The sequence below is a fragment of the Alosa alosa genome, chromosome 12 (assembly GCF_017589495.1).
Source record: "Alosa alosa isolate M-15738 ecotype Scorff River chromosome 12, AALO_Geno_1.1, whole genome shotgun sequence".
Classification (NCBI taxonomy): domain Eukaryota; kingdom Metazoa; phylum Chordata; class Actinopteri; order Clupeiformes; family Clupeidae; genus Alosa; species Alosa alosa.
The window spans coordinates 28,692,563-28,709,254 of record NC_063200.1 but is presented as its reverse complement, the minus strand read 5'-3'; the positions used below and the strand labels follow the sequence as shown (position 1 = coordinate 28,709,254).

General features: G+C 43.6%; 2 protein-coding genes across 3 annotated transcripts in view; one reads left to right on the top strand and one right to left on the bottom strand.

The window, feature by feature from the left end:
• Positions 1 to 3,996: 3,996 nt before the first annotated feature.
• On the top strand, positions 3,997 to 7,727 carry glrx (glutaredoxin (thioltransferase)). Its single transcript, XM_048259133.1, has 3 exons — positions 3,997 to 4,310; positions 4,831 to 4,963; positions 6,914 to 7,727. Exons 1-2 carry the CDS (start codon positions 4,104 to 4,106, stop codon positions 4,942 to 4,944), a joined length of 321 nt encoding a protein of 106 aa, XP_048115090.1. The 5' UTR covers positions 3,997 to 4,103; the 3' UTR covers positions 4,945 to 4,963; positions 6,914 to 7,727.
• rhobtb3 (Rho related BTB domain containing 3) overlaps positions 5,722 to 16,692 on the bottom strand; it is a 21,043-nt gene continuing 10,072 nt past the window's right edge. Inside the window, exons 6-12 of one of the 2 annotated variants that reach the window (XM_048259132.1) lie at positions 16,510 to 16,692; positions 11,453 to 11,562; positions 10,459 to 10,558; positions 9,643 to 9,816; positions 8,782 to 8,948; positions 8,155 to 8,251; positions 5,722 to 7,090 (exon numbers count right to left, since the gene is read on the bottom strand). The exon at positions 16,510 to 16,692 is cut by the window's right edge and continues 252 nt beyond it. In XM_048259132.1, the coding sequence (XP_048115089.1) occupies positions 6,972 to 7,090; positions 8,155 to 8,251; positions 8,782 to 8,948; positions 9,643 to 9,816; positions 10,459 to 10,558; positions 11,453 to 11,562; positions 16,510 to 16,692 (950 nt within the window). In that variant the 3' untranslated portion in view covers positions 5,722 to 6,971. Of the gene's footprint in view, positions 7,091 to 8,154; positions 8,252 to 8,781; positions 8,949 to 9,642; positions 9,817 to 10,458; positions 10,559 to 11,452; positions 11,563 to 16,509 lie in introns of those variants that run through there. The other variant, XR_007195268.1, reaches the window with a different exon arrangement.

Below are 16,692 nucleotides of genomic sequence, written 5' to 3'. Positions count from 1 at the left end.
CCAGAGCACTCGGGATCAATCTGGCTAGTGTTACATGTTCTTAAAGTGGCCAGAAGTGGCGCAGTATGCGCTGTTTAACAGAGGAACGTGTGTGTGTGTGTGTGTGTGTTGGGGATTGGGTTGGGGGGCAATGTGAAAGTGTAGAGCTGGTATAGAGGATGGTGGGGTGGGGGCACAGAAACAGCCACAGCCACCACGGCATATGTGTTTACCAATGTGGTATTCTCTCTTTAATTATTCCAGAAGTTTCAGAGCAGAATTATTTATGAATAGCAATATTATCACTTATTAAAATGTTTTTGTTTGGCTCTTGGATTAAAGTATTGGCTGATTTATGTTGAAATGAAATGGACAGTAAAAATGAGTCCTTTATTCTCTGCTTTCATTGTTTAAAAGAAGCAACTTAAGGCTTAAGGGAAACATGTTTACAGAGTCCTGAGTTATTATGGTGATTAAGGTATTTGCCAAGAAGACATGAAGTAAAATGATTACAAATGCCCAAAGATCTGAATAAAGTGCATTCATGGCTTCAGTCAGTCTTTGAGACACCATGGGGATAATTGTGTGTTGGTCCCCTCCCCTCCCTCCCCACAAAGAATATTCAGCCCATATTTAGGATGTTTTTGTTCATCACTTGTAACGTTCCATTTGTTGTTTTCCTTTTATTTTTTAAATTTTTTTGTTTTGTTTTTTTTTTTACCAAATATTATTTTTCCCTGTGCATATTAATATTTTTCCCTGTGCAAGACTTGGCATATGACTCACTGGTTTAAAGAAGAAAAAATCTTCAACACTGATTGACTAGCACTGCCTGGGATAGTTAGTTGGTAGGTAGAGTGCTCTTACTTGAGACACCATCAGACTGAAGCCCATTGGAATCTGCTACTGCAGGAGTATCCTCGGTGTCTTTTGGCTACAGTGCGATCTGACTGATTCTCGAGCTTCCAAACAACACTAAATGTTCACCTGAATGTTTGTTCATTGTGAATTGTTCTAAAAGTTGTGAATGCCATTTTAATGATCAGCAGTCCATGTTGAGACCTGGAAAGGACATTCTGATGTCAGTGAGGCCAAGCCAGTGACATTGGCATACAGCTCTCGTGATAAGAGGATGCAACCCTTGCCCTCATGAAGCTGTTTTTTTGTTTTTGTTTTTGGATGGTCTTTTTATTTTTGCACAAGAATATCCAAGGGATTGTCCAATTTGCAGGGTGTGACCCAGCCAAAATATGCATTTTTGTTTTCAAGGTTAATGTGCCAACTTAACCTGGATTAAGGGCCATGTCTTCAGCTCCTTCAGACCTCCCTCTTAGCTTCCATCTCAGCTGTGTGTGTGTGTGTGTGTGCCGCGAGACCACAGCTGTGGCTCAGAGGTCGTTCCCTGGAGGACAAGGGTGCTGAGTTGTCTTAAAAAAAAAAAAAAAAAAAAAATATGTCACGTGGGTTGAAGAGATGAGGGGGGAAAGGCCTGGGGGGTTGCAGAAATGACTCAGTCGACTATTTACACATGTTGGGTTTGGAAGTTTACTGGAGTCTGTTTCACATGGTTCCCTTTCTTTCTTGATTGCTTTTTGGAAGAGAAGGAAGTGGGATAAGTCCCACTACATGCCATTATTAGAGATGTTAATTTGTGGTGGAACAGGTTGCAAAATAATCTCCTTACATCTCTTCAAAGCAGTGTCATCTCTTTTTTTTTTTTTTGTTTTTTTTTTTTTTTTTTAGTGGCAGAAAGTTTGTCAAATGAGGGTGTTTCCAAGCTGCCCACCTGAAAACACATGAGTTCAATAAAATGTGAACTTCTCAAACATAATAGGCCTAATGCGTTTGTCTGTGTTAACCTTGTTTACTGAATGACAACTGCTCACTCTGACTGCAGGCTTTTCTAAAACCTTGCCTGTCGACACTAAACCAGGTGGCTCCAATTTTGAGATTTCTTCATAGCCAGTAATTTTGTCATGATTGCTCCCAGCGTTTATCATTACAGCTTCTAACGTCAAGAGAAACTATTCTTAATGTGAGTCATAATCATGCATACCCTCACACTATTGCAGTTTTCCTCCTTTGTTGGAGACACAAGTCTTGAGCAGTTTGCCTTCCCCAGTGGCCAGGTTCCCAGTCGTTAGGCAGGACCAAGACCTGATGAACTGCAGAGACTGAGGAAAGATCTGTCCTCCCCTTCCAGTTTGTGATGGACCAACGTGAAGCACTGATCATTTTAACAGAAATGGCAAAGTATGTCTGCTTTTTGTAGCTGTCATTAATGATGCAAAGCACAAAGCTGACTTAAAAAGTAGACAAAATCACTGGGAAATGTTTTCCAAGAGGCAGCATTTGTCATTCAATTTGAAAGTCACTATTAACGTGATGCTTTCAGCCATTACAGTGTCAGAATTTCCAATAATCACTGTTCAGACCATCAATCTTGTCCAGGCCGAGCAATCACATCTACAAAGGGTACAGCTGAGCTGTATTCAGTTGACTGAAAACACATCGCAGTCCACTAAGTTAGTGAAATTATCCTCAAACAATTTCAAATAAGCTTGACTCAACTGTACTCCTACTCAACTGCACTGAATGCTGTGCTGAATGGCCCTTAGCACAGATACTGACCTTGGTGTGTGTCTATTTGCAACTCAATCAGGTATGACGAGGGCCTTGCGTAATTCCCTTATGACTACACGCCCCACCTGGAGCTAAGAGTCCTTTCAAAATATCCATCACTGCCAAAGACCTTGGTAAAATCGTCTCAAAAGACCCGTGCACCTGAGTAGTGAGCTTCGGGGTCCAACTGCTGCTCCTATACTCTTCCATTCCAAGTGTTTTCTTTAAATCAATTAATGTCACCAATTATTCAATGAACTGTATATTAAAATAAGTAACCAGACTGAATTCCCTCCCAGGTGTTGGCCCCACTCTCGTCCACTCACAAAGGGCATTTCTTATAAATGTTTCTAACTTTGCAGTGTGCTCTCATATCTGACATTCTGCAACAAGCTATCAATTTCAGCAAGCAGATGACATAAGTGACCGGCACTGTTCTTGGGACTCGTGTGTTCATGGAGTTGGAGAAAAATAACTGATTAGTATCTTATATGGCAGTAAATGTCAGAGAATATTGGATCTGTATTGAAAATGGTCTGTTTCTCTCATTAGTTAGCTTTGTACATGGCACAAGTCACTGACAGAATAACTGCTTGGGGGAATAAGTGGAAAATTCCCATCTCTGTCAGCCCCACATTCTGAACTGGCAGTCTCTTCTAGGATGGTGTGTTTATTGTCCATTACGTGGGTGCAATAAAGTCCTCAGATTACCTGTATGGGAACTTGGATGCTAGTTACGGTATACATACAAATGAATGGCAGATGTGGATCTGCACAGGCTGACCCTATGTCTGAAAATACAAAATGGAGGGTGAACTACAGATGGACCAAACATTTTTTATTTCTGTAGATTTTTTATTATTATTTTTGGAGAATGTGTTTGTGGTTAGACTACTAACTGACTGATTAAAAAATTATTCAAGTCACAAATTGAGATGCATGAACAGAAACACAGTTCCCCTTATTGCATTTTACAGGACTAGCGCTACCTTCCTCTAGCTCTACACCGTAATTTCCCTCTGGGGATGAATAAAGTAATCTATCTATCTATCTATCTATCTTTACTTTAGGTTCTATAAATTCCATATCATTTTGGTATGATATAGGCCTACTCTTCATTTACTTGCCCTAGTAGGCCCAGAGCAGAAGATTACAGAAGAAAAATAATCTAGGGAGGCCTTTTGCAGTCAGCCATATATTTTCCTGGGGAACAGTATGTAAAATATATATGGTATGCAATTCTGTAAAGTGCCATGAGACATGTGTAATGTTGTGAAATTCAATTGAAAATTGAAATTGTATAAGCACTTTTTGGACTTGCATTTGCAGTCTCTGCTAGTGCTTATCTGGAGTTATCATGACAGGTTACGTTTGACTTTTATTTTGACAAACCCAGACCTTTAAACAGACCGGTCGCTAAGATCTTGGTAGTTACAAGTACGTGGCTAACAAGTATAGCGCACTGTTTTCCTCCAAATTAGTTTCCTGGATTCATACATATCATGGCTCAAGAATTCGTGAAAGCTCAAATCAAAGGGGGCAAGGTGGTGGTGTTCTCGAAACCGTCCTGCCCTTACTGTGTTATGGCCAAAGATGTTTTGTCAAAATATAAATTTAAAACTGGGCACTTAGACATCATTGACATTAGCGGAAGGAGCGACATGAGCGACATTCAAGATTACTTGAAGCAAATCACCGGTGGTCGCACAGTGAGTATCATTTGCATTTCAACCTGTTTTATGTGGTGACCTACTCAAAGGGCTATCTTCCTAAAGTTTTGTTGCGACTTCATATACATCTAGACTTACAGTTATAGAAATTGTACCCAGACAGAATAGGCAAAATGGCGACTCAAATGAAGGCGCAACACGGAAATGGTGTTAAACAATGTATTGTAGGCTATTTGTCATTTACCGCACCTGGTGGTGGTAAAATATGAAAATAATTTCGTAATCATAATTCTCTTTGTTATTTGGGCAGCGTATTTTATTAATAAATCCTGACATCAAAGTGACATATTGGTTTCTTACACTTGCAACTGAGCGCCAGTGCACCCGTGGCACTACAATATTTGGTTATTGTCACGGACAGATGAAAAGGAGGCTGAGGAAGAGGGCAGAAGATTACATAAGCTTGCCAGGAGCAGCGGGTCATTCCCCCTCCACTGTGCCAAGATGACCTGAGGATGGTAATGTGCTTGTTCTTGCTCTTGTTGCTGTGTCGTTGTAGGTGCCTCGGGTGTTCATTGGGGAGAAGTGTGTGGGGGGCGGCAGTGACGTGGCTGAGCTGGATAAATGTGGCAAACTGGAGGGCATGCTGCAGTCCATGGGAGCGCTGCAGTGACAAGACATGCAGCACCAAGGTTTGGACCCCCCCACACACACACACACACACACTCTCTCACATGCTCACATGTAGCCTACTATACACACATACACACACATACACATTCTATCTCTCACATGCTCACATGTAACCTACTATACACACACACATTCTATCTCTCACATGCAGCCTACTATACACACACACACACACTGTACCCACAAATACTCACATGTTCAGACACTCAAGAACACACTTAGTCCACACAGAAATGTCTCCTAGTGCAGTCATGCATATCAGGTCTCCTGTGGCACACACACACATTCTTCATTCCCGTGGCTTTCTGATTGCTGAGGAGCTCAAGCATATTCCCGGTCTTGTATACAGTGTGTGTGCAGAATACATACGTACCCGCTTACATGGCTTCAGTGGTCTCCAGCATCAGAACCCATTGAACTGAGACTGGGTCATATCACAGAATAGATTGAAAAAGTAAATATCATTTTTAGTTATATTCTTTTTAGGGAAACCTGACACCATGAAAATGTGCAGAATCAACTGTATCTAAGCAAATAAACAGATCTCAAATGCCTACATTTTAACTCGTTCCACTGCCAACAGAATTTCCATGAAGTATGGCAGTGTTGTGAGGAATGTCTTGAATCCATTGGTTATTCAAGAACAGTATAACAGTCACATTTGCAAAGTAGTAATACTGTGTAGCAGTCACATGTATCTAATCCAGTCCTAAAACATGCTATCCGTGTGTCAGATAATAACGCAGGCAGGGTCCTGTTAAAATCATGTCTTTATTCAGAGTGAGCAGGAGATCAACAGAACAGAACTAAACTACACAGAGCCTGGGACAATGTCTAGGGTCCCATCGCACACGCACACACACATTCACACACACACACACACACACACACGTACACATGTATACACACACACACACACATACACACACTGCACTACACATGCTGGATGCCTACTCTGTACACATTGTCAAATAAAAACCCCCATCATGTACATGTATAGAAAAATAGTTGCATCGCCAAATGATAATCTCATGGCAAAAAAATAAAAAACATTTTGTGGTGTGTGTTTATTTATTTGAAAATTAAATTATTTAAGTCATTGAAATCAAGTAGGGTTTGTCTTTTTCGTTGATCATTTTCTTTTTCTTTTCTTTCTTTTTTTTGCAAGAAAACACTCAATTTAATGAATGCGCACCATGTAAAAGGACTTCAGTGAGTTTAAGTCTGAAGTGGATGTGAGGGTGACCCTACCCTGTTGAGCACATTCTCAGGCTTACAGTACATTTTGGCACCTCGTCCAGCCTTGTGAGTGGTGCGCCGACCACCGCAAGTACAAAACAAGTCCCCTCCAGCTCTCCGCATTGTCCAGCTGAAGAGCGCTGGCCACAAGGGCCTCCCCAGTCCACAGTTACTCCTCGGCATAGATGTAATACCCAGGGCCTAGATTTGCAACTGACTGTTAAGCCTTTAGGACGGTCATAACTCGTTGGGTTCTGCGGTATTGACAGTGGCAGTCCGTAATAAGGAGAGGCCGAACGAGTTATGACTGTAATAAGTGCTAACCCAGGTCCTGAGGTGTAAAGCTTGTGGTTGTCGTTATTTAGTCACAGTTATCGCCTTGCAAAGGCCTAGCTAGAACGAGACAGCGATATGGATCTGTTAAATCCCCTATGAGAACAAAGCTCCCAGAATCCACAGCGGTCTCTTCCATTTTAAGGTCCTTATACAGAGTTGTCACAGAGTCAGTGGTCAAAGTTTGGTATGGCTGAGCGTGTGGGACCCACCACCCCACTGGCCCTTAACACAGAGGCCGGACAGCCGGAAGAGAGGGAGTGTCCATCCCCATGTCCTCACACTCATCGCCTTCTCTTTCTCCTTCTGCTGCTTCTTCTCCTTCTTCTTCTTTTCCTTATCCCTCTCTTTCCTGTGGTCCTGCGCCGCACCCACAGGGCAGGCAGAGGCCGCCGCGGCTCGGGCAGGTGCAGGTGCGGACGCAGGGCTCAGGGGTCACATGAGGTTGCAGCGGGACTTGCGCAGCTGCCGCCGGCGCTGCTGGTACTCGCTCAGCTCCTGCAGGTAGCCCCTCGACGGCCAGCGCAGCCTCTCCACGTGCTCCCGCTCCTCGTCTGCCCGGACCAAAACGACAGACAAACAACAACAACAACAAAGATGATGCAACAGGCTCCAAATCCACCCCCAACCACTCTGAATCCACCTTCCTCCACCTCCAACCACTCTGAATCCACCTTCCACCTCCAACCACCCTGAATCCCCCTTCCTCCACCAACCACTACAGATCATTATTACATTAGGCCAAGCAGCTTGTGAACCACTACAACCCAATTATGCAACTGTAGTCCGTAGTCTGAAGCCCAGTACAGTCAGCCTATGAAGAACCAGTAACGTAATGTGTGGTTGGTGCCATTGTTTGTCACACACCAATCAGGTCAGATTCTAGGTACCACTGTTAACCAATCACTATGGATAAAATTCTAGGTTTGTCAAAGGATGCATTTAAAGGCCTTACTAAGCCTGGCCTAGGTGCCATTTACTACATTTGTGCACTAAAATGTTTACTATAAGAATACATTGTTGAATTGACTTGAATATGTGACAGAGATGTCTACTTTTATAAAAAGGGATTGCTTGTGTTTATGTTTTGGTCTCTGCTTTTAAATGTGTTTGTGAAAAGAACCGTCCATTCCCTTCTCTGATGAGAACCTCTGTGCCTGTGGAAATAAAGTCTGAAGCCAGTCAAATCTACTCTGCCTATCGTCAATACTTTCTTTTTTCTCCTGTAGTGTTCTCTGCAGTAGAATGGGTTGTTTGTGTATGTGGATGTGTGTGAATGTGTGTGTGTACCACACTAAAGACCTGAAGTGAATTCTACCTAACTCCACAGAGATTTTGTGAGCTTAGCGACTGACAGCTCTGCGCTGCGCACTGCACTGCAGACTCAGAGGCTCTGTAATTACACTCTGACTTTCCCTGTCACATAATGGAGGCAGTCAAATGCATCATGCACGTTCAGCCAGAGAATGCTGTGTTTGGTTAAGCCATTTTTTTTCTCTACAGTATGCATAATAACATACTCTTCTGTTTGAGGAAAACAAAGTCTGATACAACAAGCAAAGGGAGTTATTAGGACATTTTGGCCTGGTGGGTTTTGAGAGGTCAGTAGGAAACTCACCTGTGAGCTCGATGAAGTCTGGTTTGTGGCTGAAGATCAGGTAGTTGTTTGCGATGAAGTGCAGGAGCCAAACATAAAGCTGGTCAGCATTGTGACACTGCATTGAAGTGGTAACAGAGAGAGTGCAGGGAAAAAAGAAGGGGAATAGATCAACGTAAGACTCGAAAGGAACACAACTGTGAGACGAGACTAAGGTAACGTATTTCCTTAATGGCATTTGAACAGTTATATGAGTGAAGCAGTAAACTAAGCCGATTACAACCACTGCACCATTTTAAGACACTTTAGTTTATCATTACCCATAATCTGTCAATGGCTACCCCATCAAATATGTTCCGGATCAACATCAAACAAATGTCAGTTTGAAAAATAGGCTTATATTTATTTCAATGTCTCTAGCTACTTTTGAATTTGAGCTATTTAATATATTTACATTACATTACAAAATGTAAAATAAAAAAAACTCCCACACTTTGGGAAACACTGTTTGTAACAGGATATATAATTATACCTAAGATATCTGGCTCTTCTTTCTATAACATTGACAAACGCAACCTTTTTCCTTGTAACTAAAGCAGTGTTCTGCATGTTCAAAAATGTCCCCCAGACACACCCACACACACTCACCTTTGCTCTCCTTAGCAACCGTATGATGCTGATACCGGTGGATGCCAGCTCCCTGCTGGGCATGCTCTGTAGGTAGGCGCACACACACACCTCGCACAGGTGCTGCAGACGCTTCACCTGGTACATCTCTGCACACACCAGCACCGCCATCGCCTGTAGAACACTGGCTGAAAAACACATACACACAGGCAGCAAAAGCACAAGCTGTCAGTCTATCCCCATCTCTCTCGCTCCCACTCATGACGGCTGAACTATCCCATCTGACTCGTTTGTCTCCCAGCTGTCAGTCATTTTCATATAGCTGTCAGTAACACCCCCCCACCACCACCACCATCAGATAAACGACAGGAATGCTTAAGGTAATCATAACAGGACAGGTGTGAATTATGCTCAAATATTTGACAGGTGCCAGGTCTTCTCTGGCAGTGTGCTGTCAGAAGACAAATCATTCAGTCATCAGTCAGCTTCATTATTGATAGACCTCCTGCTCAACATCATCTTTAGAGTCCCTTTAGTGTCTGACTGACTGTGTGTTAACATAAACCTGAACAAATGCTCATGTCGTGACAGAACAGCAGGGGTCAGTAGAGAGCAAAAATTAATCAATTCCCAGAGGGGTGAGTGTGTGTGTGTGTGTGTGTGTGTGTGTGTGTGTGTGTGTGTGTGTGTGTGTGTGCGTGCCTCCAAAGTCCTTTGTCAGTCATGAATTATAGTTATGAGGACCAGTCACGGAGGCTCTGGAGCCATGAATTCTTATCTGCTGGGTGCCTAAAGTCAAAGTGCCCTGTGTGATATGTTGTCCCCTTTCTTGGGCTGAGGCCCCTGACGCTGAGCTGGCTGTCTGTCAAAGCTGTGTCTCACCTGGACAGCAGGTGTCTGTGTAGAGGTACTCCAGGAAAGAGAGGAAGGTGTCCGAGGAGACGCCGTGGATGGGCACCACCCGGCTCCGGGCCTCCGCGTACTTGCCGCTAAACATGGCCGCCATGACATCACAGCGGGCCACTAGAACCGCCCGGTGCGCCGGTAACACACTTCCTGAAACACAAATGGAGAACAGGCTATTACTGGTTGGATTCGTTGGATATAATTGGATGTTACGCGTCTTGATGTAGACTAAAGAGAAAATCGAGAGCTGTTTCTATCCAGCACCAGTTGGCACTAACACACTCTCTGTGGGTGTGTGTATAACTGAGATTGTGTCTAGTGTATACGAGTTGCTACATTGGGGCTGTGGCCGCCTTGGTAACCACCATGCAAAGCAGTCGTCTCGTCTCCTCCATGTGCTATTCCCAGGAGCGGCAGAACTGCAAGGCTGAGATGTCTATTGTGAATTCAAAATAAAGACTCTCTCCCGCTGTGCGTCTGTCAGTTATTTTCCCTCTTGCTCCCTCTCTTTCTCTTTTTTTCTCTCCCTCCTTCCCTCTGTCGGCTGTGCATACACACACACACACACACACACACACACACACGTAGGCACACACACTGTCACACCGACATTCTGTTTAGGCCTTCTCATGGGGTTTCGGCTCTGGTGCTCCGTCAGGCTGTTTGTGGTTGAAGTGTTTTGTAGAACATCACATGGAGAATAAAACAGTAAGCTGAGCTGTTACGCCGTCTGCCGGGAAATGAAAGGAATAGAGAGATGGAGGAGAGGAGAGGAGAGAAGAGGAGGCCTGCCTTGCACCATGAAGATGACGTCAGAGTAGAGGGGCGAGTTGAAAATGTTTCCCAGCGCTTGAGGTCCTGGTTGTCGAGAGGTGGGTGTGTCCCGTGGGCACTGAGCACACACACACACACACACACACACACGAGACAAGAAGACAACATCAGCACAGCCACAGTGTGATTGGCAAACTAGGCATCAGAGGCATAATGAATCCTCAGTTGTCAAAGCAGATTTACATATCAAAGGCTCATCGATTTATTTCATTATTTACTTCAAAACAAGTCAAATATTGAAAACATGTCAAGTGTTTGTCAAGCTCACCTAGAGTATTTCAGAGCCTAGTTGCTGGATGGACTGTATCTTGCCAACCATTTACACAAGGTCATAAAGGTCGTACAGTGGTGTTCTATATAGGGCTGCAACAGTTAATCGATTAATTGATGAGTTGTCGACTATTAAATTAATTGGCAACTATTGATAATCGATTAATCAGTTTGTCATTTTTTAAGGAAAACACATCAAAGTTCTCTGATTGTAGCTTCTCAAACTTGAATATTTTCAGGTTCACTTCACTTACTCCTTTATGACAGTGCACTAAATATCTTTGGTGTGTGGACAAAACAAAGAATTTGAAGACATATTCCTGGGCTCTGGGAAACAATGATCAACATTTGTTTACCATTTTCTGGCATTTTATTGATCAAACAATTAATCAAGAAAATAATCGGCACATTAATCGACTATGAAATGAATTGTTAGTTGCAGCCCTAGTTATACTCTATATGAACCTACTGAAAATGTGAACTAGAGGTCCTCTGCCTGCACAGGTGAAGAACTGACATTTGCCCAAACTACCCTGTTCTAAGGACTGTTGTGTATGGCGTAGGACGTTTTTAAAAATGCAATTTACATCCAGTGTCTGCAAGTTATCAATTTCAATCAGTTTATTTTAGTCATTTGGTCAGTAGGTAATGGGTGGACCCACTGTGAGTGATTGACAGCCACCTTTTCTCTGCCCACAAAGGAGCGCACTCTCTCCATGAGCTGAGCCACGGCCAGAGGACTCTTCAGCTTCTCAGCCACCGCCTCCTCCAGGTACTCCCACTCCCATGCACCTGTACACACACACACACACACACACACACACACACACACAAGACACACAAAGAATCTTGGATCACTCAGTCCAGACAGCAAACATTTGTCTCGCTCACACACACTCAAAGAATTTTAAGTTAGCTTTCTTTCTCCCAATCCATTTATCAAACACAAGTGTGACTTTTATATATATTAGTTTTTCACTTTTTTTCACCCACACAAACACATTTCCCCTTAGAATGTTACACTGAGATCAGACGTACAGACGAAAAGCAACATATACACATATACATTGTATAAACATCCATTTTGAGCAACAGGCTATATATACACCATGGGAAATTCACTGTCAGTCCTCATTATGTTGTGGATGGTAAATGAAGGATATTTTAAATTATCTGTATGTTCCCTCATTGAAGCGAATCCATTTTGCAGTCATCTATTAATGTGTAGCGTAATGGGGGTAAACCAGTCAGAATACTGCAGCAAATGGAGCACATGCACACACACACACACACACACACACACACACACACACACAGGCACACAGCCACACACACATGAAAATGCACAAAACGCAGTTGCTCACTCACTGCCTCTGAAACCCTCTGAAGTAGCTGGCAGTGAAGAATGACTCCCTGTACTGAGACACAGATTACTCACACACACACACACACACTATCACAAGTGTGACCTTCCTCTCAGGTCTTCTGTAAATTCCATACACAAATATCACACGGAGGTGCATCATGAAATTGAGCATTGACACACACACACACACAAATCTACAAAACCACGCTGAGAACCCCTAGGATTTAGGTACCAGGTTATTTTTAATTTTGTTAAATACTTCATTAAAAAATCATGACATCTATGCAGCAGAAGGGAAGCTACTAATGAGCAGCTTTTGCCCCAAACAGAAAACACACGCATCTTTTGGTTAGCTAAATGACTAAACCGTTTACAAAAGTCACACAACCATGGAAGACAACAGGACAGAAAACACAAGCATCTTTTGGTCATCTACATGGCTAAACCATTTAAAAAGCCACACAACCAGAGAAGACAACAGGACAGAGATGACGATAACGATATCAGCAACAGCAGCACACACTTTGCCTTTTCTTTTATGCAGATATCGATCTTCCATGGGTCCCAGGGACATAATTGATTAACCAATTTTGTGTGAGAGTGAGTTTGAGAGCGCGCTGTGGGTCTGGCAGTGAGCAGGGTAAAATAGACCCCATTGTGGAGTGCGTAACAAGCCTCGGCTGACACCTTTAAATCAGTGTAATATTTTTTTTACGGGCTGAGAGATGACATGAGCCCCCCTGCCAGCGATATGTGGGCTGTTCACAATGTTAACATCTAGTGTTATTCACCCAGGGGCTTAGTTCTGAGACTGCTAAGGAGGATTCTCCTATTTGGTCATGGTTACTTACTAACCATTTAGTCATCCACATCATCGCCATTGTACCATATGTGTATCACTTTCTGAATGTACATTTTACACACACAAACAGACAGACAGAGAAAGAGAGAGAGAGAGACAAGCGGCATTTCTGTCAATGCCAAGGGGCACGAGGACAAACATGGTGAATAACTCACTCTAACGTATATAGGCAACTTCCCACAAGCTGAAAAGACATGTGGATTCACTGCGGGGTCCATATTGATTGGCCACATCAATGAGGCGGAATGGCTTTCTATTGGCTTTACATAAAGAAATCCCACTTGGTCACGAACCCTAAGGTACTACAAATGCCTGCATGTATTGAACGTGCATTGGATTAAAAATGATGACTTGATACTGTATTATATAGCTGTGAAATGATAATCTATAGGCTTTGGACTTTGTAGATATCTATCGTAATGGCCTGGTTAGTGGTTAGTTTGACCTTAGCAAACGACAACGGGCCGTATTTACGAAGGGTGTTCAGTCTGCATTTTTCTAATCTATGTCTTACTAGGAATTTACACCACAAGCAAAACATAAGCCAGAGTGAAACATAAATGAATCAATCTACACTGCCCTAGGTAGTCTAATGTCTTTTTTTATTTTCAATCAGTGTTTTCCATGTGAAGAAAAAGAGGCAATATGTTATTCCACAGCGAGCATGGCATCCCATTACAATTGCTTCAAGGTTGGCATGCATCTTCATACACACACACACACACACACACACGACACACGGAGGAGGAGAGAGAGAGGGGGAGAGAGAGATAGAGAGAGATAGTGAGAGAGAGATGTCACAGAATGTGTCCATATGCACAGATGCCACCATCAAAACTTTACATCCCAATTCTCATTCATGAGCAGACTGACCAATTAGTGCTGGAGACTGGCCATTAGTGTACACACACACACACACACACACACACACACACACACACACACACACACACACACACATAATACACCAAGGGAGAATACAAACTGGCCACAGGGAATGCAGTTGGAAAGCTAAATTAGATGTCCATTACATGCAATTAATAGTTTAATAGTGAATAGATGAAACTGTGCTAATAGCTAATTTATTGCATTCATTCCTCTCATTTCTCTCATCACTTGAATGAATGGCAAGCCTTTGCCCTTTGTTTGTACAGCGCTTTATGTGATGCATATGCACCTGTTTCAGACTAGCTGTGTCCATTTTAGACACAGTTTCCATCATTGTTGTCAGCTGCCTTACTGCATCAAGCAAAAAGAATTATAATTATACCCTCACCACACTGCACTAACACACACACACACACACACACACAAATTATGCCACGGTGAACAACCTCATTATACATACAGGGGGATGTTTATCCCTGTGACTCAGAGTTCACTACACACACGTCCTCTTCCAGTCATGTCTCCTCGTTCTGTCCGTGTGTGTTTGTGTCCATGTTGCAGTAATCACATGGACATACTGTATGCAGTCAAAGGCAATATATATCCACGCTCAGAAATGCAACGTGGGTAAAAGACAGAGACTAATGACAAGAGAAATGGCAGGGACAGCCACATTCATGTATGCTCATCACACATTCTAAACACACACACACACACACACTAAGCATGCACACACACAACATGTTTCCACTCTAGCATACATAATTCTCTCCAGCCCTCTAAATCATCGTAATCAGGCTTTCTGCCTCAGGGTCTACTAAACTCTCTCTCCTTCTCTCTCTCTCTGTCCATTTCTTCTTATATCTCTACATCTCTCTTTGGCCCGTCCTTGGTCCCCATCTCTCTCTCTCTGCTCTCTGCTCTGTATCCCTGTGTTTCTTCATCTTCCTTTATCTCTGTTGCATTTTGAGTCCTTTCTCACAGCTAACCGTATTCCCCATGCCTCTCCCTCTCCTTCTCTTTCTCTTTCTATATCTCTCTATCCAGCTCTCTCCTGCATGCATGCAGACAGCCATGAATCAGGCTCCTCTAGACTGTGCGTTTTAAGTCACTATCAATAATGAGAGGCTGGCATTAAATCAGCCCACTCTGCCATACAAAGCCTCTCTCTCACCCTCTCGCCCTGTTTCTCTCACACACACACACACACACACACACACACACACACACACACACACACACACACACACACACACACACACACACACACACACACACACACACACACACACACCGTCTCTGCTTCTGCCATTTGCTAGCACACGCATATGGTTTTTTCTTTAAACAAAAAAAACGCACACACACACACACACACACACACACACACACACACACACACACACACACACACACAGAAAGAGAAGAGGATAAGCAGCTCATCTCTGTCATCTCCTGGATTAGCTGAGTGGGCTAATGATGCCTCTTGCCTTACACTGAGAGAGAAGCGTGGCACCGTTGACATCTGAAGATGAGGTCTTCATGAAGCCATTAAGCAAATGGCAAAGCACACACAGCCATACTTCACCTCAGACCTTTAACACACACCCCTCAACTAGAGCAATGTTAACCCCTGCTGCACTGCTAGCATAATACACAATCACTGCAATTAAAAGTGAAGGCTCTGAAGGACCACCTACAGCAATAGAATGTATTATTCTAAAATATACAATGAATATGTAGCATGCATTGCCTTACAGAAAGCATGCATTTGTTTTCAGTGAGCTTAATACACTTGGGCCCATAGTCAACATGATTTTCTTGGCTATCTTGGCTGTTTCCTCTTAAATAAACATAGACACTCCCTCCACAGATCATAAAGTACTGAAGGATAAGGCTAAGGCTCGCTGCCCACAGACATGCAATGCTTTTAAGTTCAGCACAGAAATATCAAAAATAGACCACTAGGTAGACGGTTCAGAAAGCCCCGCTCAAAGAGCAGCGCCACCACGGTGGTACACTCATCAGCGAGATCAGTGAGAGGGCCGTTTGCTTTTGGCTGGGCCTCAACAACATCTCCCTGGAGCACTCAGAGCCAGAAATACCACCATGTGAACGGAACCTTTGAGAACACGAGAACACGCACGTGCACACACGCTTGGATACAGTGTAAATAAAGTGGTGGTTATAGCAAACAATTTGACTTATTAAAGAGGCGCGCGGGGCTTTATGAACAAAACATCTTGGATCAACATGAAAGGGGTTTGTTACGGACAAAAATAACAATGGTTTTGCCATCAGACAGGCTCTGATGAAGTAAGCGAAATCTTCTCTATTCCACACACACACAAATTCATGCGCTCATAGACTATCTGACAGTATCCTGTCACTATCTAGACAGAGGCAATGCACTTCACCTTTCCAAAGCCAAGCTATCTCAACTCATTATGCAGCTTCTCTCTCTCTCTCTCTCTCTCTCTCTCTCCTCCTTCTGTCTCTCTCTCTCACTCTCTATCTCACTTCATGTCTCACTTTCTCACACACACACACACACACACACACACACACACACACACACACACACACACACACAATCCCACCCCATCACGCCCACCTCCGACCTCACCTCTGTACAGAAACATCAGCGTCTCCCACAGGCACACGCACAGCAGCGGGTCCTTGACCACCAGGCGTGAGAGGCGTCCAGGGAGGTGCCCGTCGGCAGGGCGGGGCAGGCCCCCATCCTCCAGGCCCCCGTCCCAGGTGGAGAGCAGCGAGTGGGGGCCGCCGCCACCACCACCACCGCCGC